Raw genomic sequence first — 27,215 nt, 5'->3', positions numbered from 1 at the left:
AGGAGATATTAGGACAAGTGACCAAAAGCTTGGTTATAGAGGTAGGTTTTAAGGAGCAACTTAAAAAGAGAGAGGAGAGAGAGGTAGAGAGGAGGAGAGGTTTGGGGAGGGAATTCCAGAGTTTAGGGTCTAGGCAGCTGAAGGCACGGCCGCCAATGGTGGAGCGATGAAAATCGGGGATGCACAAGAGGCCAGAATTGGAGGAGCACAGAGATCTGGGAGGGTTGTAGGAGATTACAGAGATAGTGTAACCCTAACCGTAACCTTAGAACTAACACTAAAACAAAAGCAAAATACTGCAGATGCTGGAAATCTGAAATAAAAACTGAAAATGAGGGAAATGCTCAGCAGGTCAGGCAGCATCTTCCAGGAATGCCCACCTTGAAGAAGTATTTTGCTTTTGTTTTCGAGTCAGTGTTAAGGTTAGGGTTACACTCAGGAACGCGCTAGAAGATTGAGTTCTGATAACCACTTACCAGTTGTTGGAGATACAGCTAGAATATCCGGCGTCTCTGTCTGGTTGCATGTAAATGTAAGGAGTGGATACACCGTGGATCGAACAGCAACATTCACATCGACAGCGCCCGGGGGACAAGCAGGGGCGACGCACTGAACTTCACCTGGCGTGACTGAAAGAACATGACACGGGGAACCGTGAACCGTCACTGTGGTCTCGCCCTTGATGAAACCGTTTCCCGTTATTGACAATGTGGTGCCACCGTTAACGCCTCCCGACGCTGGCCAAAGGGAAGCCCTCGCAGTGCTGGTGACCGAAACGCCTCCTAGAGATAAGCCTTTGTTTAGTATCAAAACCCTGAGTGTGTGCTGGCCAACAGGCACAGGCCCTACTGTACAATTCATGCTGGTGTCAGAGACATCTCCAGGCACAAAGCGGGCATCGCCTACAAGAACGAAAGCCATATCGACACGGCTCCCAAATCCACTTCCGCTTATGGTAAGCTCGGTGTCGACTGTGCTCAGGAGATTTGAAGAGATATTCAGCACGACTGGTGTGGCGCTCTCATGATAGGAATAGTCACAGGTGCCACTACATACAGCCCGGCGGCCATGGACTGAAAGCTCGACAGTCCCGCTGGACGCAATGGAAGCTGAAGAGTCACATGTGACATGTGTGTAGTTCACAGCAACAAGCGAACAAGGCACATTGGCCAATAGGACTTGAACAGCGTTGACGTCTCCTCCAAAGCCTGATCCAGCGATAGTCACCCTGGTCTTTCCCGTTGTGGATCCAACACTGGGGCTAATGTTATCAATGTGAGGGAGCAACACGAAACGACGACTGAATTCATCGGCTAAAGTATTGATAGCAGTGCCGAGGTTATGGACTGTCACAGACACGAGGGCTGCGATGCCGACATCCATCACTCCCTCCGGATCCAGCCAACACAAGAGTTCATTCTCGGTGCTATTTTCAACAATGCATGGATGTGCTCCGACTCTCACCTAAAACAGGACAATACCTCAGAATGAGAGCTTCTACTTTCTAGCAGTCAACCAATTCAATACTTTTAGACCGAACGTAACGTTAGTTATTTATAATTTTCAACAGAGGCAATCCACAGAGGAGAAACAAGTTAAAAAAATAGCAGAGAGAGACCTGGAAAAAAACACGTAGCAGCAGAGACTAAAAAAAGATTTTAAAAAAATCCTTCAGTACCACAACAGTCAGAGAAGAGGTGGAAACCATAAAAGATGCAAGCATCAAAAGCTTGCATTTCTATAGCGCCTTTAATGTAGAAAAACATCACAAGAGGCTCGAAACTGAGGATGGGCACAATTCACAAGGTAAGACATTGTAAACATGCTCTCCTCAAACAAAGATGTCCCAAGTAAAATCAATGACCAATGAGATGGAAGACCAAAATACGGTCAGCGTGGATTGAGAAGGGGAAGGTCCCATCCAACCAGCCTCCTCGACCTCTTTGAGGAAGTGACAACCCAAGTGAACTGTGGTGAGCTCCATGGTGTTGTACTTAGACTTCCAAGGTGTCAATGGTAGCACTCTCACCCCTGAGTCAGCCTAGATTATGTGCTCATGTCCCACTCTAGGGACATGAGCACATAATCTAGGCTGACACTCCCAGTGCAGTACTGAGGGAGTGCTGCACTGTCGAAAGTGTCGTCTTTCGGATGAAACATTGAACCGAGGCCCTGTCTGCCCTCTCAGGTAGATGTAAAAGATCCCAGGGCCACTATTCGAAGAAGAACAGGGGAGTTCTCCCCAGGGTCTTGGACAATATTTATCCCTCAACCAACATCACTTAAACATTATCTGTGTCATTTATCACATTGCTGTCTGTGGGACCTTGCAGTGCACAAATTGGCTGACGCGTTTCCTACATCACAACAGTGACTACACTTCAAAAAGTACTTTGTTGGCTGTAAAACGCTTTGGGATGTCCTGAGGTCATGAAAGGCACTATACAAATGCAAGTTCTTTCTTTTAGTACAAGGTAGAAATAGAGATAAATTCAAAGATAATCATATTGTTAACATTTAGTGGGTAAAATCAAACTAGCATCGGTAATGCTTGAACACATTGAATTACCTCATTAGCACAGCTGATGTTACTGAATCCAGTGCCTGTAATGGTTAGTCTGTCATACATTGTCCCGTTAGTAGGTGTGATGCTGTTGATTGTGGGGGAATAACAGGGAGAAAGGAACAAAGTGAAGCCTTCCACGTCGTCTGTAGCTGTGTGTGATGCCTGGTCACACTCGGGGTACGATGCTGCACAGTTACCATCAGGCACCCGTTGGGAATGCAGCTTCTCAAAACGTCCTTTACACAAACAAACAACCTGCCGTTAGCCCAGGGAACGGGTTAAAAGGAAACCAACACATCTAGAAAGAGCTCGGTACAGTCAGTTTTGTGGAGAGGAGATGTTCAAAAAAATATACAGGTTTGCTGCAAATTATTCTTATTACTTTGCCTATTGTTTTTTTTTCCAGTAATTTGACCCCGGACCTACATTGGCTGCCGGTCCCCAAAGCCTCGAATTTAAAATTCTCATCCTTGTGTTCAAATCCCTCTATAGTCCTCCCCCCTCCCTTAATACTCTTGCCTAACAAAAGGTATTGTGGCAAATGGATAGGTAAAGGCTAGGCAGTTGGGAGTTTGAAAGTGCAATCTTGTATCAAACCACCACCTTTTAAGATCAGATTTCACTTAATTGGGTCATCTTAAACTTTGTGTAGGTTAAAATGCTCAAGAATATCTCTGTTCAGTTGTTGCTTTGTTTTGCAGGGTATCAGTTGACCAGCAAGAGAATGAAGTCTTTCAAAGTCCCCATTGCTCTTACAATTGCCACTTTATTTGATGCTATTCTGTGCTGGAGATGTTTCTGTCAAGCTACATGATACTTAAAGAGGGAGAAAATCTGGGGGGGGAGGGGCATTTTTTCTACTCCAATTTATAAAGGAAAAAAATAACCCTCACTTTTTACTGGTTACTGTCATTTTTGGCACCAGCTTACAGTCGCATTTTTTTTTTAGGTATTAGCTGTGGTTCAGTGGGTAATACTCTCGCCTTTGAGTCAGAAAGTTGGGGGTTCAAGTCCCACTCCACAGATTTGAGCACATAATCTAGGCCGACATTCCAGTGAAGTACTGAGGGAGTGCTGCACTGTCCAAGGTACTGTCTTTCGGATGAGACGTTAAATTGAGGCCCGTCTGCCCTCTCAGGTGGATGCAAAAGATCCTATGGCCACTATTTCAAAGAGGAGCAGGGGAGTTCTCCCCAGTGCCCTCAACCAACATCACTAAAACAGATTATCTGGTCATGATCAAATTGCTGTTTGTGGGACCTTGCTGTTTGCAAATTGGCTGCCATGTTTTCTACATTACAACAGTGACTACACTTCAGAAAGTACTTCATTGGCTGTAAAGTGCTTTGGGCCGTCCTGAGGTCATGAAAGGCACTATTTAAATGCAAGTCTTTCCTTCTTTAGCCAGAAGGATGGGGGGGTGGGGGGGGGCAACCAGTCCCAATATCTACCACCACACCAGCCAATAAACCTTCTGAACTAGAAAGTGGATGAATATCTCACCTGGTACATATTCTGCTTCCATCCCTGCCAAATAAACGCTCAACGTTTTGGTGCTATCCTGAGCCGGTCTCACATTCACTATTCCTTGAAGGAAGATGGTTTGCTTCTGATCCACGTAACCACTGCTGTAGAAATAGGAGCCGGGGGAGGTGAAAGTATAGGAGAAGGAACCTACACATAAAGAGCGTCATCTGTTAGGGGAAGAGTGATCACCATATTCACTCCAACACAAAACAGTTTAGTGTAGGGGCCGAGGTCCCTAACTCATCTCGCTGTTCAAAAACTGCACGTTTTGTATAAGAAATTCTACAGTGAGCTGTTAATTTCAATCCACTTCACAAAATTAAATGACTCCCTGCACCACATATCAGCCTAATTGACACTGAAAGTAGTCACTATTAAAAAAACATAAAGCCAGCTTCCCCTTGTTGGAACGTTATTATATTTTTTTTCCACAGTATTAGTGAAACTCCTGGACAATTCGCAACAGTAAGTAAGAAGGCTGTAATTTCTGAAAATAGACCAGGCTATTCTTTTCGAAACCCATCTCGATGAGCTAATTCACAAGGTCCTGCCATACAACAGTGGAATTTTACGCAAGTGATGACCTTCCTGTGACCTTAACACAGCGGCGGAGAACTTGCCTGATGCAGTGCCGGTGTCTCCGCTAATAAAACCACTGCCATTGTAGTTCACGTCACTGGGTCGGGAGACGGTGAAGATTCTGTACCTCAACCCTCGAATCAGATGTGGAGCCTCCCACTTCCATCGTACTGTGTCGCCTACGAAGATTTCCAGGGATGTGGGGTTCCAGTTGTACCCCACTCCAAGTGCTGCCACAAAGAATAGTGAGCAATGGGGACCGAAAGTTAATCACAACAACAACAACAACAACAACAACAACGTGCATTTATTTAGTGCCTTTAATGTAGTAAAACTTTCCAAGGCGCTTCACAGGAGTGATTATCAATCAAAGTTTGACACTGAGCCATGTAAGAAGATATTAGGACAAGTGACCAAAAGCTAGGTCAAAGAGATACGTTTTAAGTAGCATCTTAAAGGAGGAGAGAGTGATAGAGAAGTGGAGAGGTTTAGGAAGGGAATTCCAAAGTTTAGGGCACGGCCGCCAATGGAGGTGTGATGAAAGTCGGGGATGCGCAAGAGGCCAAAATTGGAAGAGCGCAGAGATCTCGGAGGGTTGTAGGGCTGGAGGAGGTTACAGAGATAGGGAGGGGCAAAGCCATGGAGGGATTTCAAAACAAGGATGAGAATTTTAAAATCGAGGCGTTCCCGGACCAGGAGCCAATGTAGGCTAGTGAGCACAGGGGTGATGGGTGAACGGGGCTTGGTGTGAGTTAGGATACGGGCAGCAGAGTTTTGGAGGGTGGAAAATAGGAGGCCAGCCAGAAGAGCATTGGAATAGTCAAGTCCCGAGGTAATAAAGGCATGGATGTTTAATAGAGAAATAAAACATCAGTAGCAATAAAGAGATTTAGTAACAGGAATTTACATGATTTTAATTTGCAGTCACTGAAATCATTTAATCCTCCGATTCAGGAGAAAATATTTCAGCTTCTCAATGTGACAGCTCGGTACTTTTCACTGAATAGACTTCACGTTAAACAGATTTTGCAGCTATTTTTGACAATAGCTACTCCAGTTACCCCCAGGCTTCACGTTTTGGGGAGTCCAGAACAAGGGGGCATAACCTTAAAATTAGAGCTAGGCCATTCAGGGGTGACATCAGGAAGCACTTCTTCACACAAAGGGGAGTGGAAATCTGGAACACTCTCCCCCAAAAATCTGTTGAGGCTGGGGGTCAATTGAAAATTTCAAATCTGAGATTGATAGGTTTTTGTTAGGCGAGGGTGTTAAGGGTTACAGAACCAAGGTGGGTAGTTGGAGATAAGATAAAGATCAGCCATGATCTAATTCAATGGTAGAGGGGCTGAATGGCCTACTCCTTCCTATGTTCCTATTTAGGGAGCTGGGGGCATGGCTACGGCAGAGTTTGAACAAAAAAACTTCAAAAGCATGCCACGTACTTGGATGGCTGCCATTGTTGGTGATGGTGAAGTTTCTTCCAGTTGGCTGAAGAACACACTCCAGTGTGCTTGGTGAAGCGAAGGTTATGTGACATGGAACAGAACCTGTAAATATTGTACATTGTAGTATTCCAGAACAGTAAAAAGGTAAATTGCTTGTTAGAAATTCCTGTTTTAATTCAAGTCAATCAGATTATGTTAATATTAATATGAAATATTAAATTACTCCCACCATGTATTTACAGAGTAATCATTTGAATATTGAGTAAATGGTTAAAATTACAAGCCAATAGAAACTTTCAATGAAAGGTATTGCAGGTTATCTTAAACCTACCAAATTTGACAATGTTGTCCTCTGGGACAGGACTAAAACCAGAGCCAGACACGGTGATCTTAGTGCCCCCATACAGCGAGCCTTGTCGGGGGGTCATTTCTGTTACACGTAAGACATACTCAATTGAAGCATTTACAGAACCACTGCAGTGAAAGAAAATGACAAAGAATCCACACTTTAACAAAGCATTATTGTTACTGAAATCACTTGAAAGAGAAACAAAAAGTACAGATGAAATCGGACAGGAATCCTAACCCTCCAACTATAAAATGCACTTACAGTTTAAGTCCTATGTAAAAATACTATTTCTTAGAAAGGGGGCGTGTATAGTTATGATCTGGAATGCACTGCCTGAACGGGCGGTGGAAGCAGATTCAATAGTAACTTTCAAAAGGGAATTGGATAAATACTTGAAATGGAAAAAATTGTAGGCCTATTGGGAAAGAGCAGAAGGAGTGGGATGAATTAGATAGCTCTTTCAAAGAGCTGCCACAGGCATGATGGGCCGAATGGCCTCCTTCTGTGCTATAAGATTCTATGACATTAATTTCTGATGGGGGGGCTCAGAAAAAGACTTTGGTAATCTCAGATATAGAAAGTCTGCGTGTTCCATCTCTGTCCTGCCCCAATCAGGAAAGACACGGGACACATTATCGATAACTTCCGGTTGTCTGAAGTCGTTCCTCGGTAATTAAATGCAGCAACCTTAGCACGTAAGTCAGGAAATGTTTACCAGCTCATCACCTAGACTTCAAACAACTTTTAAAAAAAAGTTCTGACATTGATCTTATAAAAAATAATTACTGGGGTCACGGCTTTACTGAATATAAATTCTTAACATCACAAGGGCTGATTCTTGAGATATATAATTTTTAAAAATTCATTCTGGGGATGTGGGCATCACTGGCGAGGCCAGCATTTTATTGCCCATCCCTAATGCCCTTGAGGTGGTGGTGGTGAGCCACCTTCTTGAACCGCTGCAGTCCGTGTGATGAAGATTCTCCCACAGTGCTGTTAGGAAGGGAGTTCCAGGATTTTGACCCAGCGACGATGAAGGAACGGCGATATATTTCCAAGTCATGATGGTGTGTGACTTGGAGGGGAACGTGCAGGTGATATTGTTCCCATGTGCCTGCCGCCCATGTCCTTTAGGTGGTGGAAGTCACGGGTTTGGGAGGTGCTCTTGGGTTTATACTTTCTCACTGATTTTTTTGCCTGCTCGGGGTTAAAGTTAAATTAAATATTGCGGCCAAACATGCGAGTACTTTATACCTAACATGAGTTGGTGTGTGGACGTTGTAGTTTCCTGGAGGGAGGCTGGGCAGTCGACAGGTGATGCTGTTGGTTGACCATCCAAGGATCAGGCAATCAGAGTTCCCAATAAATACAAAGCTGTCTTCAGATCTGTTGCCAAAATCGGATCCATTGATCGTCAGAATGGAACCACCTACGAAACAAATGTCAAAATAGTTAAAATGTCTTGTTCAGTCGGTATGAGAAACAGTATCAGCCAATCCAAGTGTCATTTTAGATAAGTACAGTCATGTACCAACAACAACAGCTTGCGTTTATACAGCGCCTTTAACGCAGGAAAACCAAGGCGTTTCACAGGAACGTAATCAGACAGAATTTGATACCGAGCCAAAGGAGGAGACATTAGCAAACTTCAAACTCGTGCATAACAAACAGAAGTGACTTACCTGCCACATTACTTCTTGTTGGAGTTATTTGCGAGATCACTGGAGTCTTCGCATCAACGTAAGTAAAAAAGAAAGGCACCGTGTTTGACATTCCATTAGCGACCACAGAGATATTGGACACTCCTACAGGTGCCTGTAGTAAGAGATATCAAGGGGGGAGGGGGGGGGGGAGGGAAATTAATTATTTCTCATGAGTCCTTTTAAAGAGTAGTTGAGATATAATCAAATAAGTCTCAATAAAACCTGGAATATCTTCAACTATCACTGAAGGGTAGCATTTAAATTATAATTAAAGTGCAGGCTTTGCCAATGAAAGTGACTCCAGGATTAGCACAGGCTTCTAATTCACAACCAGTACAACATGCATCACTCAGCCCATTTACTAATTCTTAATTCATGCAGCTTTATAAAAGATTTGTCACGCTTTAAGCAGATTCTCTCATTCACTCATAATAAATATTATGTGTCTATTCGAAGCATGCTACATATTTTATGGATTATGTGTTGAGGTGAAATTAATGACCAAAGGATAACTCGAGACCCTGTTTTATGATTTATAACAGAATTATTTCCCCTCGGTGCTCTCCTTTTTTCTGCCAACAATCATTCTCCATTGACATAATTATTACATTTCCCGATCCATTTCCAGCCACTTTCTGTAGAGCAGGGAGCAGGCTCTGATGGATGAAGCAGAAGCTGGACTTTTCAAAGAGAATTATCCACATGATCAAATCTTTCTGTTATGGTGGAGCTCTGCATTTAAAATGCAAACAAAAACTCCCAAGAAATTATAGTCCTGAAATTACACTCGGTGAATATCAGCATCCAAACATTTGTAGGAAATTCCATTGTCCTCTATCTTAACGGAGGCACCAATCCTTTTAAAATAAATGGGGTAATTTTTCCGTTAAGGTAACCATGATTTGATATGAAGGAGTTAAAAAGCCAGAAGCTAATATTCACACCAGGTAATTTCAAGACTTGCATACTGTATTTCAGAAAGTAGATTTTGCCATCAGCAAACGGTACGGTGCAAGGTGGGTATTTATACTCCCAGCAGGGGAATGGATGAAAAATTGTGGGGTTCATACACCCAAATTCCCAATATGTGCTCCCAGTGGGAACGTGAATTTGTAAAATTACCCCTCGTTAGTTCAATTAAACTGAAGGGATGGAGCTCATGTGTTCTAGACTGCAAGGGATTGTGGCTTCCAATTAACTCAATACAGATATTCAGTGATTTAGCCAATTGGTGGAATCAAAGGAATATGTCGGGGCTTCTATCCAACTTAAAATTTCAGAAGCTTAAAATTCCTTTGTGCACCAAAATAGAAGAGAGAGAGAGACAGACAGCAAGAAAGAGACAGCGAGAGAGAGACAGAGAGAGAGAAAGCGAGAAAGAGACAGAGAGAGAGAGAATGAGAAAGAGACAGAGAGAGAGAAAGAGACCGAGAGAGAGAGAATGAGAAAGAGAGAGAGAGAGAGAGAGAGCGAGAAAGAGAGAAAGAGATAGCGAGTGAATAGGAGATGGAGATCGATATTGATCTGGAGCTGCTCAAGGAGTTAAACCCAAATGCTAAAAGAAGAATTTGATCTTAAAACTATAGATATGAAGTCTGAACTAAAGGCATTAGGTATCTGTATTGGAAAAAGGGAGGATGGGCAATAAATGCTGGCCTTGCCAGCGACACCCACATCCCATGAAAGAAAAAAAGAGAATTCGTGTTCAAACCTTATATGTATTCCATAGCTTAGAGGGTCACACGAGGGGCAGGAACAGCAACATTAGGATTACTCCTTGTTTTATGTTACTAGCTTGAAATAGTGTATTTGGGTTAGGAAGAGGACAAGGTGACATTGCACCATCGTGATGCCTGATGCAGTTGAGCCCACCTATAGTTGGTCGAATGGTTAGGAGCTGCAGTTGTTGATGGTGGCATGTCAAGTCACTGGTCACCTGAACTGAAGCACTCCAGCTAATCCTAGCATATTTCTCTTCGGTTCTCATACACAATTTAAAAGTTCTGGAACCAATCGAACGAGACATCCCAAAACCAGACACCCCAACACGAGACACTCACCGCTGGAGTGCTGCACCTCATCTCGACAGGACTTGCTGTGAGAAGGTGACAGGTCTTCTCTCCGATTAAAACGATTGAATGGTGACTGAAGCTGTAGCCAAATATTGTCAGAATGGTTCCTCCTGAATGATGGAAATAAAAGGTAAATAAGTGGGATTCTAAACTAAAGGCTAAAAGACATAAGGTTAAACGGGGGTAATTTCCAACCAGTGAAGTTCACATATAAACATAGGGACATTAGGAACAGGAGGAGGCCATTCAACCCCTCGAACCTGTTCCACCATTCAATTACCATGGCTGATCTGTACCTCAACTCCATTTACCCGTCTTTGCTCCGTATCCCTTTGATCCCCTTACCCAACAAAAATCGATCGACCTCACTCTTGAAAGCTCCAATTGATCCCCAGCATCCACAGCTTTTTGAGGGAGAGAGTTTCAGATTTCCACTATCCTTTGCCTTGCCAGCGACGCCCACATCCCATGAACGAATAAAAAAAATCCTTTGTGTGAAGAAGTGCTTCCTGACATCACCCCTGAACAGCCCAGCTCTAATTTTAAGATTATGCCACCAATTGTCCCCCAGCATCCATAGCCTTTTGGGGGAGTGACAGTCTAGCTCAGTGCATTATATATGCATATGTTCACCCATTTCAAATTACTGGGCTCGTGCCTGTCTAAAAATAGTACACAGAGGAACATAGTGAGAGCATGTTGCCTATTTGAGTTTCCTACATTACAACAGTGACTACACTGAGACTACACTTCAAGAGTACTTCATTGGCTGTAAAGCACGTTGGGATGTCCTGAGGTCATGAAAGACGCCATATAAATGCAAGTCTTTCTTTTCTTTTTAATGATTGGAAAATATCCTCGTTACTTTGGGCGTATCGACACTAAGGGGTAGATTATCACATTCAGCAGTGGCTGTAAACTGGTGGTAGAGGATCAGCCGTCCGTTGTACAACCTGCTGGGCTCTCCATTGGAATTGAAAATCTGGCTGCTCGTATAACGCACGGCCAATCTGCTATCGGCAAGTTTCCGCCACTGCCGAATGTGAAAAACCACTCAAGGGATGTGTTCACCACCAGGTTTAGTGCCAGGGTGAAGTGGTTTCACTCCCACACTAAACTTACGTGATGTAATCTGGCTGTGAATGCCCAATCCGAAACCACAGCGGGAGTCAGATTCCATCCTCCATTTCGCTCTGGTTCCAAGTGGGACCCCGACTCCTGATTCAGATTGCAATTACACTATAACTGCAGTATCGAAGTGAATTTAAGCCACTTTGCACCAACTCTACAGCCGCAGTGTAAACAGATCCTAAAACATTTATATTTTGTATAGTATAGTCCCCACTGATTGTCGTGGGTGTGTTTGTGCAAACACGATTTGCCCACTGTATGCAATGGATGGTATAACATGGCAGTGTTAACATAATTAAAAATTAATGCATGAATGGCGTTGATGGCCGGACACAGTCCACACTAACATTTATTAACCTAAATATTTAGCAAAAAGTCTTTTAAACTATTTTACCACCTCCATAGGTGAGCATAAAATCAGAGAAATAACATTAATGAGACCTGTTCTTTACGATAAGTGTTCAAAAGATTTCCTGTAGAAAATTTTATGCAAGAATAACCAATTTATCAACCCTTAATATGGGCAGTAGTTTCATACAAGCTTTTGCAGTTTTTGTGAGATTACCCAGCACTGTTTTGTACCCGCTGCAGTAACTCACAGTCACTTTTAATGCCTTGAGCTTTGAGCAGCATGTGTGCCCATCATTGGTTTAAAATTATATCGGCCACAATTTCAATGGGATGAAAATAAAGTTCTTTTCTCAAAAGAATATACTTTATTAAAGACTGCCAGAGACTCTTAATACATTCAAGGTGAACCAGTGAGCAAAGCACAGCTGTTTCTACCCAAAATAAATGGTGCACTTAAGACACTGTAACCAGCAACTTTGAAATTGACATTAATGCAAATGCCTAATGGTTATTGTTTTTGTGGCCGATATAAGTTGCCCGTTTTAAACGTGGGCGTTTTAAGTGGTGAGGTAATTGAAATAGGACATGTTAATGTTTTAATGGTGATTTAAGTACCCGCTCAATTATTTTCTACAATCGCTACCTTCAGTACTGCCCAGGGAAGGAGATATGCTCGTAACCTCCAGCTGATACGTGAAAGTGAATGTCTGGTTTCCGGAGTATTTTGCGAGGCCTAGCTCAGCAATATAGACAGTGACAGGAGATGATACAGTATTGGCTGTCCCAATCATACAGGTAATTTCAGTATCTGAAGACAAAATAACAAAGAATGCAGGTTATCAAAACTAATGAGCAATAGAAAAGGGTACACTTTTTCTTTAATATAATCCTCCAATTACATAATATAAAGGGACACACAGCATTGTCTTTGTATATCTGTGGTGAGATATATGTCTGTCTCTATATTCACCTCCAGCCCCACAACTCTCCAAGAACTTTGCATTACTCCATTTCTAGCCTCTTGTGCTTCCCCAATTTCCTTCATCCCACCATTGGCAGCCGTGTCTTCAGCCAAAATGGGCCCTAAGATCTGGAATTCCCTCCATTCTCCTCTCCACCTCTCTCTCTTCCTTTATGACGCTCCTTAAAACCTACCTCTTTGACCAAGCTTTTGCTCACTTGTACTAATGTCTCCTTATGTGGCTTGGTGTCAAATTTTGTTTGCTAACACACCTGTGAAGCGCCTTGGGGCGTTTTACTATGTTAAAGGCGCTATATAAATGCAAGTTGTTGTTGCTGCTGCTGCTACGTGCTACTATATAAAATAAAAAGTCAGCTTATTTATCATTTTGATTTACAAATAAATGTGGCTCATTGTGATGTGATAAATTAAAACACAATATTGCATTGTGAATCGCTATAGCATTCCAGAGCATTAAAGAGTGTCACTGCCAATCTCAAGTGATGTTCTCCATGAGTGTAGAGGTGCCCGAGATCCACATTCTCAATCAGAGGGCAAGCTGTTCTCCTGGAGCCCTGTGATATCACTTCTTGCACAATTTTTAAAAAATTCGTTCATGGGATGTGGGCGTCGCTGCTAAGGCCAGCATTTATTGCCCTAATTGCCCTCGAGAAGGTGGTGGTGAGCCGCCTTCTTGAACCGTTGCAGTCCGTGTGGTGTAGGTTCTCCCACAGTGCTGTTAGTGAGGGAGTTCCAGGATTTTGACCCAGCGACGATGAAGGAACGGCGATATATTTCCAAGTCGGGATGGTGTGTGACTTGGAGGGGAACGTGCAGGTGGTGTTGTTCCAATGTGCCTGCTGCCATTATGCTTCTAGGTGGTAGAGGTCGCAGGTTTGGTCTGACCTTATGATAAAGGGAAGGTCATTGAAGAAGCCTTGGCGAGTTGCTGCAGTGCATCCTGTGGATGGTACACACTGCAACCACGGTGCGCCAGAGGTGGAGGGAGTGAATGTTTAGGGTGGTGGATGGGGTGCCAATCAAGCGGGCTGCTTTGTCCTGGATGGTATCGAGCTTCTTGAGTGTTGTTGGAGTTGCACTCATCCAGGCAAGTGGAGAGTATTCCATCACACTACAGAATTGTGCCTTGTAGATGGTGGAAGGGCTTTGGGGAGTCAGGAGGTGAGTCACTCGCCACAGAATACCCAGCCTCTCACCTCTTGTAGCCACAGTATTTATATGGCTGGTCCAGTTAAGTTTCCAAGGATGTTGATGGTGGGGGATTTGGCGATGGTAATGCCATTGAATGTCAAGGGGAGGTGGTTAGACTCTCTCTTGTTGGAGATGGTCATTGCCTGGTACTTGTCTGGCGCGAATGTTGCTTATGAGCCCAAGCCTGGATGTTGTCCAGGTCTTGCTGCATGCGGGCACGGACTGCTTCATTATCTGAGGGGTTGTGAATGGAACTGAACAATGTGCAATCATCAGCGAACATCCCCATTTCTGACCTTATGATAAAGGGAAGGTCATTGATGAAACAGCTGAAAATGGTTGGGCCTAGGACACTGCCCTGAGGAACTCCTGCAGCAATGCCCTGGGGCTGAGATGATTGGCCTCCAACAACCACTAACATCTTCCTTTGTGCTAGGTATGACTCCAGCCACTGGAGAGTTTTCCCCCGATTCCCACTGACTTCAATTTTACTAGGGCTCCTTGGTGCCACACTCGGTCAAATGCTGCCTTGATATCAAGGGCAGTCACTCTCACCTCACCTCTGGAATTCAACTCTTTTGTCCATGTTTTTACCAAGGCTGTAATGAGGTCTGGAGCCAAGTGGTCCTGGCGGAACCCAAACTGAGCATCGGTGAGCAGGTTATTGGTGAGTAAGTGCCGCTTGATAGCACTGTCAACGACACCTTCCATCACTTTGCTGATGATTGAGGGTAGACTGATGGGGCGGTAATTGGCCGGATTGGATTTGTCCTGCTTTTTGTGGACAGGACATACTGGGCAATTTTCCACATTGTCGTGTAGATGCCAGTGTTGTAGCTGTACTGGAACAGTTTGGCTAGAGGCGCAGCTAGTTCTGGAGCACAAGTCTTCAGCACTACAGCCAGGATGTTGTTGGGGCCCATAGCCTTTGTAACTCAAATGCAGAGAAGGCTAAAAGGAGATTGAATAGAGGTTTTGTAAAATTATGAAGAGTTTTAGGGAGAGATAATTTCCTCTGTTTGGGGAGTCAATGGCAACGGGTGATCAATTTAAAATTAACACTAAATAAGTCAGGCGAAAGGTTAGGAGAAATTTCTTTACACAGAATTGTTGAAGCACGGAATGCGTTACCACAGGGAACGGTTGAGGCAGAGCTCATTGCATGTTTTAAGGGAAAATTGGATAACTATTTGAAGCAAAGAAAAACACAGGGGTTTGGGGAGAGAGCAGGCAGTGGGTTTAGTTTTGGGTTGCTCGAGCAAAGAGCGACACTGAAAGGTGAAACGAATGGCCGCCTCCTCTGCTGCAAACTTTAATGGTTCTAAGAAAACATTTACCAGCGAGGTGCATTTACCTCTATCATTCAAAGTCGACTTTGCTCGAGCTCGTACTGCTCCACTGATGCCCAGGGCACGGGAAAGGAAGTCCTGCACAGCTATTCTCACGCTCGAAGAAAGCACCTCAAGTGTTTGCATCAATTGTACATTTAGGAAATTTGGTCCCTACGATAAGTAGGCATTAGTTTCACCCTCCCACTGACGTTATTGACTGTTCTTCATTTCATTTAGACATTTGCTCACCGGTCAATCCTGTGATTGGACATCTGGCATCTCCCACTAAAACCCAGGTGCTGTCGGTCTTCGAGCTGTTGGCAAACCTGGAGCCTGAAATGGTCAGAACAGTTCCCTGGGCACTGGAACCTGGAGCAGTAAAGGAACAATTGTTTTCAGTGGGAGACCAGTCACTGTGAATGGGCTACACTCTCCCCTCCGAGCGGACTTTGAGCGTCGAACGGCGGGTTAAAAACAAGCCCTCCCCGGGGTAGCCCATTGGCTCCAGACCACCCCAATATCAGGTGGGTCCAAGGGGGGAGTGCTGGGGCTTGGGGGGGGGGGGGGGTTACCCAGAGTACCAGAGGCCCAGGCTGGTGCTGTGGATCTTGAGGGAGCATTCACACTCTATCCAGCTCAGTCCGAAAATGGCAAACGGGTCTCCTTGTACCTCACTGGAGCCTGATTTACCCTCTACCTGACTCGGGGAGGGGGGGGGCCACACTGACTGACCAGAGGGAGGCCTTGGGGGAGGAATGCTGGTCCACAACCACAGTGGGAATGGGGCCGTAAATCATACCCCGCCATTTCCGGGGCGTTACCGCCCCTGTTTGCGTCCAGCGGGAGGCCACCAAAACCTACCCCGACGTTCCCCGTTTATCAGCAACACCAAACTAAAATATAATTTACAGAGAGCACTAAAGGGTCCACTGATATTGTTGGATATACGCCGGGAATTTCCGCGGTCGTTCTCCCAATCGGCTGCCCCTCTAACTCCGCCCGTTTTGAGCATCTGACCAGGGGTTCCCATCGATTTCCTGATGTTACGCCGGCCAATCGGGAGAACTTCCCCGAGCCAGTGGTTTAGAGGTGCATGCATGTCTGCATGACTCGTCCTCACTCACTGCCTCGTGACGCGTCACAGCCCCAGGTATCACCTGGGCCTCGCTGTTGACATTTTGATCCAATTAAATCAGTTAGGGAGGACCAGGGGTCACAATTTTAAGTTGTACAAGGCCAGATCGAGGTTAGATGTCAGGAGGTGGTTCTTTTCCCTGGGAATAGTGGGCCTCTGGAACAGACTGCCGGCTCATGTGGTGAACCCCAATTGGCTGAATTCCTTCAAGCGTGGGCTGGACCTGTTTCTGGCTGGGGCGGAGATCAGCTCTTACAAAAGGACGGTAATGAATAGAATTCAGGGCCAGGGTGATCTCCTGGACTAGTTTCGATCGCCAAAGGGGTTGGAGAGGAATTTCCCAGATTTTCTCCCCCCAAATTGGCCTGGGTTTTTATCTGGTTTTTCACATCTCTCAGATGGTCACATGGTGGGGAGTATATATATTGTGATAGACAAGGTATCTCAGCTGTGTGGGACAGGCTGGATGGACCAGAGGGTCTTTTTCCGTCCTTCATTGTTCGTATGTTCGAGCTGGGGAGAATATCCTCAAACATCAACAGCTTAGAATTTTGTAGATCATTTAGAAAGAAAACAATATTAGCAATAATCGCCAGTCTTACAGGCTCCGATCGGAACTGCTCTCTCCTGGTGGAAACCGGGCGGGGGAGGGCAGTTAAAATAATGAGTCACTTCCTGCTGGGTCCCCATATTAACCGGCTCTTTAGAGCGGGCGAGTGGGACACTCGCAGGAAGGAGGCGGAGTGCTTCTTTAAATAAACAGATATCATCAGGACCCAATTTTGAGTGTTCCTCCATCCAGGCCTCACAAGGAAGCTTTGAGCCTCCCTTGGGCCGGGCGACGTCCCCACCCCCACCCCCCACCCCCCACCCCGCTTCGATCATACCCAGAATCTTCACCCCCCCACTGACTGACAGCCGTTTTCACCAGTTCCTGGCTGCGGCCTTCTGCTCCCAGATGTCCACTCTCACCCGCCAGTCTGGCCGAGTGTCAGCCGGGCCTCTGCAGAGATTGGCCAGGCCTCCACGTTCCCCAATCCCGCTGGGTTCCTCACCCATTCCCGGGCTCCCCCGCACCCTCCCCACAACCCCCGCCCCCCCACCCTGGAAAAAAATCGAAGCCACAGGTTTAAACATTGCTTTTGTTGCTTACTGTGAATAATTGGAAACACCCCACACCTTCAGAGATTCACTGCATTTAAACGGATAACATGGTAATTCCTAGCTTGTGAGCCCACCTGGATTTCGAGTTCTTACCCGTTGTTGGGCTGATGCCTGAAATTACAGGGGTTTTCACAGAATTCCACACATATCCGCAATTACCGGAACAGTTACTTGGGATTCCATTGATGAAAACTTCCACCTGTGGGGCAGAAAAGGCCTCATGTTGCTACAGAATGCTGGACTTGGATGCAGCATCTTCATTACAGATCTAGTCTTTACATTCTTCTCAATTCATACCATGAATCCCTATCTGCATTGACATTTATTGAGCTACCAATAATATATTGCAGGGTTGATGCTAAAGTTGAAAAGGTCAAAGTGGACCCGTTCTAGTCCCGGCTAGAGTGGAAGGATCTCGAAATAGATCAGGCTGTTGGAAATGTGCAGGGTTACGGGGATAGGGCGGGGCAGTGGGACTAGCTGGATTGCTCGTGCACAGAGCCGGCGTGGACTCGATGGGCCGAATGGCCTTCTTCCATGCTGTAACCTTCTATGATTCTATGAAATCACAGCATTCTCCCGAGGGGGCTCAAAGGAATGGGGGATGTGCTCAGAGAGTCCCTTGCTCGTATATTTAACAGTTCACAGGGGGCTGGGATTGTTCCCATGGACTGGAGTGGTACCAATATTGAAAAAGGGCAATAAGTTAGAACTGGGAAATTATAGCACCATTAGCTTGACTTTGGTTATGGGTAGGTTGCTGGAAGGGATCATTAGGGATACACTCAATCTAGAGCACAACATCCAGTGCAATACTGAAGGTGTGCCGCACTGTTGGAGGTGCCGACTTTTGGATGAGGCATTAAACCGAGGCCCTACCTGCCCTCTCAGGTGGATGTAAAAGATCCCAAGGCACTATTTCGAAGAGCAGGGGAGCTCTCCTCGGTGTCCTGACCAATAATTCTCCTTCAACCAACATAAATGAACAGATTATCTGGTCATTATCACATTGCTGTTTGTGGGATCTTGCTGTGCGCAAATTGGTTGCCGCGTTTCCTACATTACAACAGTGACTACACTTCAAAAAGTACTTAATTGGCTATAGAGCGTTTTGGGCCTGAGGTCATGAAAGACGAGATAGAAATGCAAGGTCTTTCGTTCTTTTCTTTCTCTCTATGGTCACCTGGACAGAAAAGGGCTTTCAACATGGCTTCTGGAAAAAGGTCCAGTCTCGTCAACTTGGTTAAGTTTTTGGAGGAGGTTACTAGGTTGATGAGTGTAGGTAGCCCAATTGACATTGTGTATCTTGGTTTTCAAAAAGCCTTTGACAAAGTAACACACAAAAGGCAACATGATGTGGAGTCCTGTGGGACTAGTGGGCAGGTTTTGGGTTGGATAAGGATAAGGAAATGGTTATGTTCTGGTCGGCAGAAGGTTGTTTATTAACCACAGTGCTTCCGCATGGGGACTGATTGCTCATGGAGATGTTACTCTTTATCAATGATCTGGATGAAGGCATTGGAAGAACCTGTCCACAAATTCCTGGATGATACAAAGATTTTTGCAGGTGTTAGGACCTTAGATAAGAAGAATAGATTACAGGCAGACCAAGACATGATGGGCCTGTGTCTGGCAGATGTCATTTTTCACATAAAGGGTAGTGGAAATCTAGAACTCTCTCCGCCAAAAGTTGTGGATGCTGGGGGTCAAATGGAGATTTCAAGACTGATTTCAAGATTTTTGTTGGGTAAGGGAAGCAAGGGACATGGAGCAAAGGTGGGTAAATGGAGTTAGATACAGATCAGCCATAATCTATTTGAATGGTGGAACAGGCTCGAGGGGCTGAATGGCCTCCTCCTGTTCCTATGTGTGCATGCACGAGCATGACTGTGTGAACAAGTTGCAGACAGGATCAAGAATGAGCATGCATAAACATACCTGGGGCTGTGCGTGTGGTGTGCGGAAAAAATCTCCTGTCAGATGTTGACTGAACAGCCCTCCATTCTTTATGACGTCAACAGTTACCCTCGCATTTACCCCATTGACATTCGAATCATTGATCTGTTCAACACACAATCAACATACATTTTAACACTTTACATTTTTCAGTTCCACCATCACATTGCCGTATATTTAATTTTACTTTCTACGTCTCACAAGCAATAACTATTTGCAGCTACTCTTTTTTTTAATTCATTCTTGGGATGGGGGCGTCGCTGGCAAGGCCGACATTTGTTGCCCCTCCCTAATTGCCCTTGAGAAGGTGGTGGTGAGCCGCCTTCTTGAACCGCTGCAGTCCGTGTGGTGAAGGTTCTCCCACAGTGCTGTTAGGTAGGGCGTTCCAGGATTTTGACCCCAGCGACGACAGGGTGGGGGGTGATGATATATGTCCAAGACGGGTTGGTGTGTGACTTGGAGCAGAACTTGGAGGTGATGGTGCTCCCATGCACCCGCTGCCCTTGTCCTTCTAGTGGTGTAGGTCGTGGGTTTGGGAGGTGCAGTCGAAGCAACACATTTAAACTACAAATGAATATGGGGTTCAAGAGAGACAGAATGAAATCCTGACTGTTGAAGTAAAACCAGCAGAATGCCCTATTCCAACTTTTGCTCCTTCTGTGATTCCAATGCTTCTGTTCAGGCCAACGAGTTCAACAGGGAAGTTGAACAGTGTTGGGAATTTCATAAAGGCTATTATTTTATTTCACAAGAGTCTGTGTCTCACCTGTAACGTGGGCTGATTGCCGCTCTTGCTCAACCATTGCACTATCCACTGGTAGCCGGTACAGCTGCCCTGTCTTCTCACTGAAACTGTCCCCATCTCAGGAATTGTTTGTAAGGCGTATTGTATTTCTGACGCTGAGGAATTGACTGGCAAATCTTCAAATATAAAAAAAAAAATCACAGAAAAAATCTAATGGTGATAAGCCTTAAAGATATAATCACAGAATCTTTTAACATAGGAGGCCATTCGGCCCATCATGCCTGTGCCAGCTCTTTGAAAGAGCTATCCAATTATTCCCACTCAACTGCTCTTTCCCCATAGACCTGCAAATTTTTCCTTTTCAAGTATTTATCCAAATCCCTTTTGAAAGTTATTATTGAATCTGCTTCCACCATCCTTTCTGGCTGTGCATTCCAGATCATAACAACTTGTCGCGTAAAAAAAATTCTCCTCATCCTCGCCTCTGGTTATTTTCCCAATTACCGACCCTCCTGCCAGTGGAAATGATTTCTCCTTATTTACTCCATCGAAACCCCTGATAATTTTGAACACCTCTATTAAATCTCTGCTTAACCGTCTCTGCTCTAAGGAGAACAATTCCATGATTAAATAATATTCATTTTTACAAATGTAGATTTTGGTTTCTGCACTTGAGGAATCCAGGACCTGAATTCTCCCTCAGGATTCCACCAGACACCAATGGTGGGGCAGTCTGGGGAACCTTCCAGAAACAGCAGGGATGCGTCTGCGGCAGGTCCTCTGCTGATCCCCCTTGTGTGAGGGAGGGGTAGGGTTCAGCTCCCTTGCTCATCCCCATTGAAGACCGCTGATATTGGGGACGGTCCTGGGGACGGCCACAGTACTCCCATTTCCCCCGATCAGCAGATATACAGAATACAGCAGATTAGTGGAGGCTGGTACACTGAGTGAGATGTAGCATGCCAACCTTTGGGCTGGTAAGGGAGGGCTGACTGTAATCAGCCGGGATTATTGTGCACAAGTCTCTAGAGTGGGACTTGAACCCATGACCTTCTGACTCAGGGACGAGAGTGCTGCCCACTGACACTCGTATGTGGAAGATGAGTCGTTGAGAAGGAAACACAAACTTTGTCACGTGACGTTACAATGAAGTGAGCGGTAGGAAGCTAACCGAAGAGCTTCCAGTCTGTTAACTGCTCTGAAATCAAGATTACGGCCAAAGTTCTCTGGATTTGTTGTCACTTTATTAAACTGAAATGCACTACAAGGTATTTCACACAGCTCCAGAAAACAAATAGAATTGGCTAAATGTTACAGGACACAGGCCCACTGTGAGTTGGAGGATCCAGTACGTAGGGCAGTGCGCCCAATTTCCTGGCGATTAATCGTCATGATTTGAAAAATCTAGAATGTTCCTGTCGAGTGAGACTCCACACAGAGCGGGGCCTCATGAGATTCACCTTGATATGAAGAGATTTTTCAGAAGGCAAACAGATTGAGAGGAGGATTCCAGAAATCCCCACAGCTTCAGCAATCACTGCTTACCTTTCAAAGATCTTCCAAAGACCTCAATATCCATGGTGCCCATGACTGGGGGAGATGCTGTTTCCGTTCTCTGGACTCTGATAATGGTCCCCTCGGGCCACGTGCTTCCCCTGTGAGCCGACTTATCCTTTGTGTCATTGGACACAGCCTGGACGAACATTTATCACAAGAATTATGCTTCCAAGCAGAGACATTTTTCTACCATTTCCCCAGGGATTCTCCCAATCTCCCGCTGTAACTTTGATGGGATATTGCCAGGAAAGCCAACTATTTATACCAGTCCTCTCGCGGTTCCACAGTTCCGCAGAAGCTACAGCGGGAGATTGGAGGGACCCGGTGAAAATTCTACCTTGTAGAGTGAAGTACACTCCGCCACTTGTGAAGAGCCAGACACTTTTTATACTGTAATCTTATTCCAAAGCAGCATTTCAAAATTGATCCCACTTCAGGAGGTCCCAGTCCAATTTCCAGCCGTCCACAGAAGAACATTGCCTCAAAATTGCATTTAAAAAAAAGCTTTCCTCTACAAATAGAACGGTCCAGTGCTCCCAGGTAATAAAGGAAGAAAATAAAATGATGGATGTATAGCTAGGGGTGATTATTGAGGTGATGTTGGTTGTATCTGGCCCTGCTGGTGATTCTGTGCAGACCGGGAGTCAGTGGCTCTGTGCAGACCGAGATTCAGTGGCTCTGTGCAGACCGGGAGTCAGTGTCTCTGCACAGACTGGGAGTACTAGAGCGGCGAGGCAGCAGAGGCGGCAGACCTGTGAGGAAACAGAGGTGGCAAGCGGCCGTACTAAAGGTGAGCCCCGAGGCAGGTAGCGGGGGTATTAAAGGTGAGCCCCGAGGCGGGGAGCGGGGGTACTAAAGGTGAGCCCCGAGGCGGTGAGCGGGGGTATTAAAGGTGAGCCCCGAGGCGGGGAGCGGGGGTATTAAAGGTGAGCCCCGAGGCGGGGAGCGGGGTTACTAAAGGTGAGCCCCGAGGTGGGGAGCGGGGTTACTAAAGGTGAGCCCCGAGGTGGGGAGCGGGGGTACTAAAGGTGAGCCCCGAGGCGGGGAGCGGGGGTACTAAAGGTGAGCCCCGAGGCGGGGAGCGGGGGTACTAAAGGTGAGCCCCGAGGCGGGGAGCGGGGGTACTAAAGGTGAGCCCCGAGGCGGGGAGCGGGGGTACTAAAGGTGAGCCCCGAGGCGGGGAGCGGGGTTACTAAAGGTGAGCCCCGAGGCGGGGAGCGGGGCTACTAAAGGTGAGCCCCGAGGCGGGGAGCGGGGCTACTAAAGGTGAGCCCCGAGGCGGGGAGCGGGGTTACTAAAGGTGAGCCCCGAGGCGGGGAGCGGGGGTACTAAAGGTGAGCCCCGAGGCGGGGAGCGGGGGTACTAAAGGTGAGCCCCGAGGCGGGGAGCGGGGTGACTAAAGGTGAGCCCCGAGGCGGGGAGCGGGGTTACTAAAGGTGAGCCCCGAGGCGGGGAGCGGGGGTACTAAAGGTGAGCCCCGAGGTGGGGAGCGGGGGTACTAAAGGTGAGCCCTGAGGCGGTGAGTGGGGGTACTAAAGGTGAGCCCCGAGGCGGGGAGCGGGGGTACTAAAGGTGAGCCCCGAGGCGGTGAGCGGGGGTATTAAAGGTGAGCCCCGAGGCGGGGAGTGGGGGTATTAAAGGTGAGCCCCGAGGTGGGGAGCGGGGGTACTAAAGGTGAGCCCCGAGGCGGTGAGTGGGGGTATTAAAGGTGAGCCGCGAGGCGGGGAGCGGGGGTATTAAAGGTGAGCCCCGAGGTGGGGAGCGGCCGTACTAAAGGTGAGCCCCGAGGTGGGGAGCGGCCGTACAAAAGGTGAGCCCCGAGGTGGGGAGCGGGGGTATTAAAGGTGAGCCCCGAGGTGGGGAGCGGGGGTACTAAAGGTGAGCCCCGAGGCGGTGAGTGGGGGTATTAAAGGTGAGCCGCGAGGCGGGGAGCGGGGGTATTAAAGGTGAGCCCCGAGGTGGGGAGCGGCCGTACTAAAGGTGAGCCCCGAGGTGGGGAGCGGCCGTACAAAAGGTGAGCCCCGAGGTGGGGAGCGGGGGTATTAAAGGTGAGCCCCGAGGTGGGGAGCGGGGGTACTAAAGGTGAGCCACGAGGCGGTGAGTGGGGGTATTAAAGGTGAGCCCCGAGGTGGGGAGCGGGGGTATTAAAGGTGAGCCCCGAGGTGGGGAGCGGGGGTACTAAAGGTGAGCCACGAGGCGGGGAGCGGGGGTATTAAAGGTGAGCCCCGAGGTGGGGAGCGGGGGTACTAAAGGTGAGCCCCGAGGTGGGGAGCGGCCGTACAAAAGGTGAGCCCCGAGGTGGGGAGCGGGGGTATTAAAGGTGAGCCCCGAGGCGGGGAGCGGGGTTATTAAAGGTGAGCCCCGAGGCGGGGAGCGGGGGTATTAAAGGTGAGCCCCGAGGCGGGGAGCGGGGTTATTAAAGGTGAGCCCCGAGGCGGGGAGCGGGGTTATTAAAGGTGAGCCCCGAGGCGGGGAGCGGGGGTACTAAAGGTGAGCCCCGAGGCGGGGAGCGGGGGTATTAAAGGTGAGCCCCGAGGCGGGGAGCGGGGGTACTAAAGGTGAGCCCCGAGGCGGGGAGCGGGGTTACTAAAGGTGAGCCCCGAGGCGGGGAGCGGGGTTACTAAAGGTGAGCCCCGAGGCAGGGAGCGGCCGTACTAAAGGTCAGCCCCGAGGCGGGGAGCGGGGGTATTAAAGGTGAGCCCCGAGGCGGGGAGCGGGGGTATTAAAGGTGAGCCCCGAGGCGGGGAGCGGGGGTACTAAAGGTGAGCCCCGAGGCGGGGAGCGGGGGTACTAAAGGTGAGCCCCGAGGTGGGGAGCGGCCGTACTAAAGGTGAGCCCCGAGGTGGGGAGCGGGGGTACTAAAGGTGAGCCCCGAGGTGGGGAGCGGGGGTACTAAAGGTGAGCCCCGAGGCGGGGAGCGGGGGTACTAAAGGTGAGCCCCGAGGCGGGGAGTGGTGGTACTAAAGGTGAGCCCCGAGGCGGGGAGCGGGGGTACTAAAGGTGAGCCCCGAGGCGGGGAGCGGTGGTACTAAAGGTGAGCCCCGAGGCGGGGAGCGGGGGTACTAAAGGTGAGCCCCGAGGCGGGGAGCGGGGGTACTAAAGGTGAGCCCCGAGGCGGGGAGCGGGGGTACTAAAGGTGAGCCCCGAGGCGGGGAGCGGGGGTACTAAAGGTGAGCCCCGAGGTGGGGAGCGGGGGTATTAAAGGTGAGCCCCGAGGCGGGGAGCGGGGGTATTAAAGGTGAGCCCCGAGGCGGTGAGCGGGGGTACTAAAGGTGAGCCCCGAGGCGGGGAGCGGGGGTATTAAAGGTGATCCCCGAGGCGGGGAGCGGGGGTATTAAAGGTGAGCCCCGAGGCGGGGAGCGGGGGTATTAAAGGTGAGCCCCGAGGCGGTGAGTGGGGGTACTAAAGGTGAGCCCCGAGGCGGGGAGCGGGGGTATTAAAGGTGAGCCCCGAGGCGGGGAGCGGGGGTATTAAAGGTGAGCCCCGAGGCGGGGAGCGGCCGTACTAAAGGTGAGCCCCGAGGCGGGGAGCGGCCGTACTAAAGGTGAGCCCCGAGGCGGGGAGCGGGGGTACTAAAGGTGAGCCCCGAGGTGGGGAGCGGGGGGTACTAAATGTGAGCCCCGAGGCGGGGAGCGGGGGTACTAAAGGTGAGCCCCGAGGCGGGGAGCGGGGGTACTAAAGGTGAGCCCCGAGGCGGGGAGCGGGGGTACTAAAGGTGAGCCCCGAGGCGGGGAGCGGGGGTACTAAAGGTGAGCCCCGAGGCGGGGAGCGGGGGTACTAAAGGTGAGCCCCGAGGCGGGGAGCGGGGGTACTGAAGGTGAGCCCCGAGGCGGGGAGCGGGGGTACTAAAGGTGAGCCCCGAGGCGGGGAGCGGGGGTATTAAAGGTGAGCCCCGAGGCGGGGAGCGGGGGTATTAAAGGTGAGCCCCGAGGTGGGGAGCGGGGGTACTAAAGGTGAGCCCCGAGGTGGGGAGCGGGGGTATTAAAGGTGAGCCCCGAGGCGGTGAGTGGGGGTATTAAAGGTGAGCCCCGAGGCGGTGAGTGGGGGTATTAAAGGTGAGCCCCGAGGTGGGGAGCGGGGGTATTAAAGGCGAGCCCCGAGGCGGGGAGCGGGGGTATTAAAGGTGAGCCCCGAGGCGGTGAGTGTGGGTACTAAAGGTGAGCCCCGAGTTGGGGCGCGGGGGTACTAAAGGTGAGCCCCGAGGCGGGGGGGCGATGGGCCGTACTAAAGGTGAGCCCCGAGGTTGTTTACAAATCCAGGTTCCGGGAGAGGGAAGCAAAACGTATTCGTAGTGTGACGTCACCAAAAAGCAGGTAAGTAATTGGTTGGTGAGTATTTTCTTTCTCAATTTTTCTAAACTTATATTTTGTGGTTACTCCGGTCTCTTTGTGTAGCGGGGACGACTGTTAAGCAGGGGCCCTTGAGTATATCACTTAATTCCAGTGTGATTGGTGGAATCCATTTAATTTTAATTTAATTTAAATCAATTAAAGGGTAAGTCATGGCAGGACAGCTCGGCCCCGTGGCATGCTCCTCCTGCTCTATGTGGGAAATCAGGGACACTTTCTGTGTCCCTGACGACCATGTGTGCGGGAAGTGTATCCAGCTGCAGCTACTGACAGACCGCATTGTGGCACTGGAGCTGCGGATGGATACATACTGGTGCATTCGCAAGGCTGAGAACCACGTGGATAGCACGTTTAGCGAGTTGGTCACACCGCAGGTAAAGGGTGTACAGGCAGGAAGTGAATGGGTGACCACCAGGCAGAGTAAGAGGTGCAGGCAGGTTGTGCAGGGGTCCCCTGTGGCCATCCCCCTCTCAAACAGATATACAGATATACCACTTTGGATACTGTTGGGGGGGATGACTTATCAGGGGAAGGCAGCAGCAGCCAACTTCCTGGCACCGTGGCTGGCTCTGCTGCACAGGCTGTGAGGAAAAAGAGTGGAAGAGCTATAGTGATAAGGGACTCAATTGTAAGGGGAATAGACAGGCGTTTCTGCGGCCGCAACCGAGACTCCAGGATGGTGTGTTGCCTCCCTGGTGCAAGGGTCAAGGACGTCTCGGAGCGGCTACAGAACATTTTGGAGGGGGAGGGCGAACAGCCAGCTGTCGTGGTGCACATCGGCACCAACGATATAGGTAAAAACGGGGATGAGGTCCTAAAAGCAGAATATAGGGAGTTAGGATATAAATTTAAAAATATGACCTCAAAGGTAGTAATCTCAGGATTGCTACCAGTGCCACGTGCTAGTCAAAGTAGAAATAGGAGGATATTTCAAATGAATACGTGGCTAGAGGAGTGGTGCAAGGAGGAGGGATTCAAATTCCTGGGGCATTGGAACCGGTTCTGGGGGAGGTGGGACCAGTACAAACCGGACGGTCTGCACCTGGGCAGGGCCGGGACCGCTGTCCTAGGGGGAGTGTTTG

General features: G+C 48.3%; 1 protein-coding gene across 1 annotated transcript in view; it reads right to left on the bottom strand.

Moving 5' to 3' along the window:
- The window catches only part of LOC137308707 (fibrocystin-L-like), a 196,161-nt gene that overhangs the window by 99,341 nt on the left and 69,605 nt on the right, over window positions 1-27,215 (bottom strand). The window contains exons 24-38 of the mRNA XM_067977269.1: window positions 21,773-21,920; window positions 20,249-20,403; window positions 19,465-19,587; window positions 17,620-17,725; window positions 15,477-15,596; window positions 12,367-12,531; window positions 10,230-10,351; window positions 8,149-8,281; window positions 7,721-7,895; window positions 6,449-6,591; window positions 6,115-6,219; window positions 4,714-4,902; window positions 4,070-4,240; window positions 2,570-2,802; window positions 477-1,464 (exon numbers count right to left, since the gene is read on the bottom strand). Coding sequence (XP_067833370.1) covers window positions 477-1,464; window positions 2,570-2,802; window positions 4,070-4,240; window positions 4,714-4,902; window positions 6,115-6,219; window positions 6,449-6,591; window positions 7,721-7,895; window positions 8,149-8,281; window positions 10,230-10,351; window positions 12,367-12,531; window positions 15,477-15,596; window positions 17,620-17,725; window positions 19,465-19,587; window positions 20,249-20,403; window positions 21,773-21,920 — 3,076 coding nt within the window. The remainder of the gene's footprint in view (window positions 1-476; window positions 1,465-2,569; window positions 2,803-4,069; window positions 4,241-4,713; window positions 4,903-6,114; window positions 6,220-6,448; window positions 6,592-7,720; window positions 7,896-8,148; window positions 8,282-10,229; window positions 10,352-12,366; window positions 12,532-15,476; window positions 15,597-17,619; window positions 17,726-19,464; window positions 19,588-20,248; window positions 20,404-21,772; window positions 21,921-27,215) is intronic.

This window comes from Heptranchias perlo, chromosome 3 (assembly GCF_035084215.1).
Source record: "Heptranchias perlo isolate sHepPer1 chromosome 3, sHepPer1.hap1, whole genome shotgun sequence".
Classification (NCBI taxonomy): Eukaryota; Metazoa; Chordata; class Chondrichthyes; order Hexanchiformes; family Hexanchidae; genus Heptranchias; species Heptranchias perlo.
Note: the sequence above shows the minus strand (reverse complement) of the source record. Positions and strands in the feature narration are given on the sequence as shown.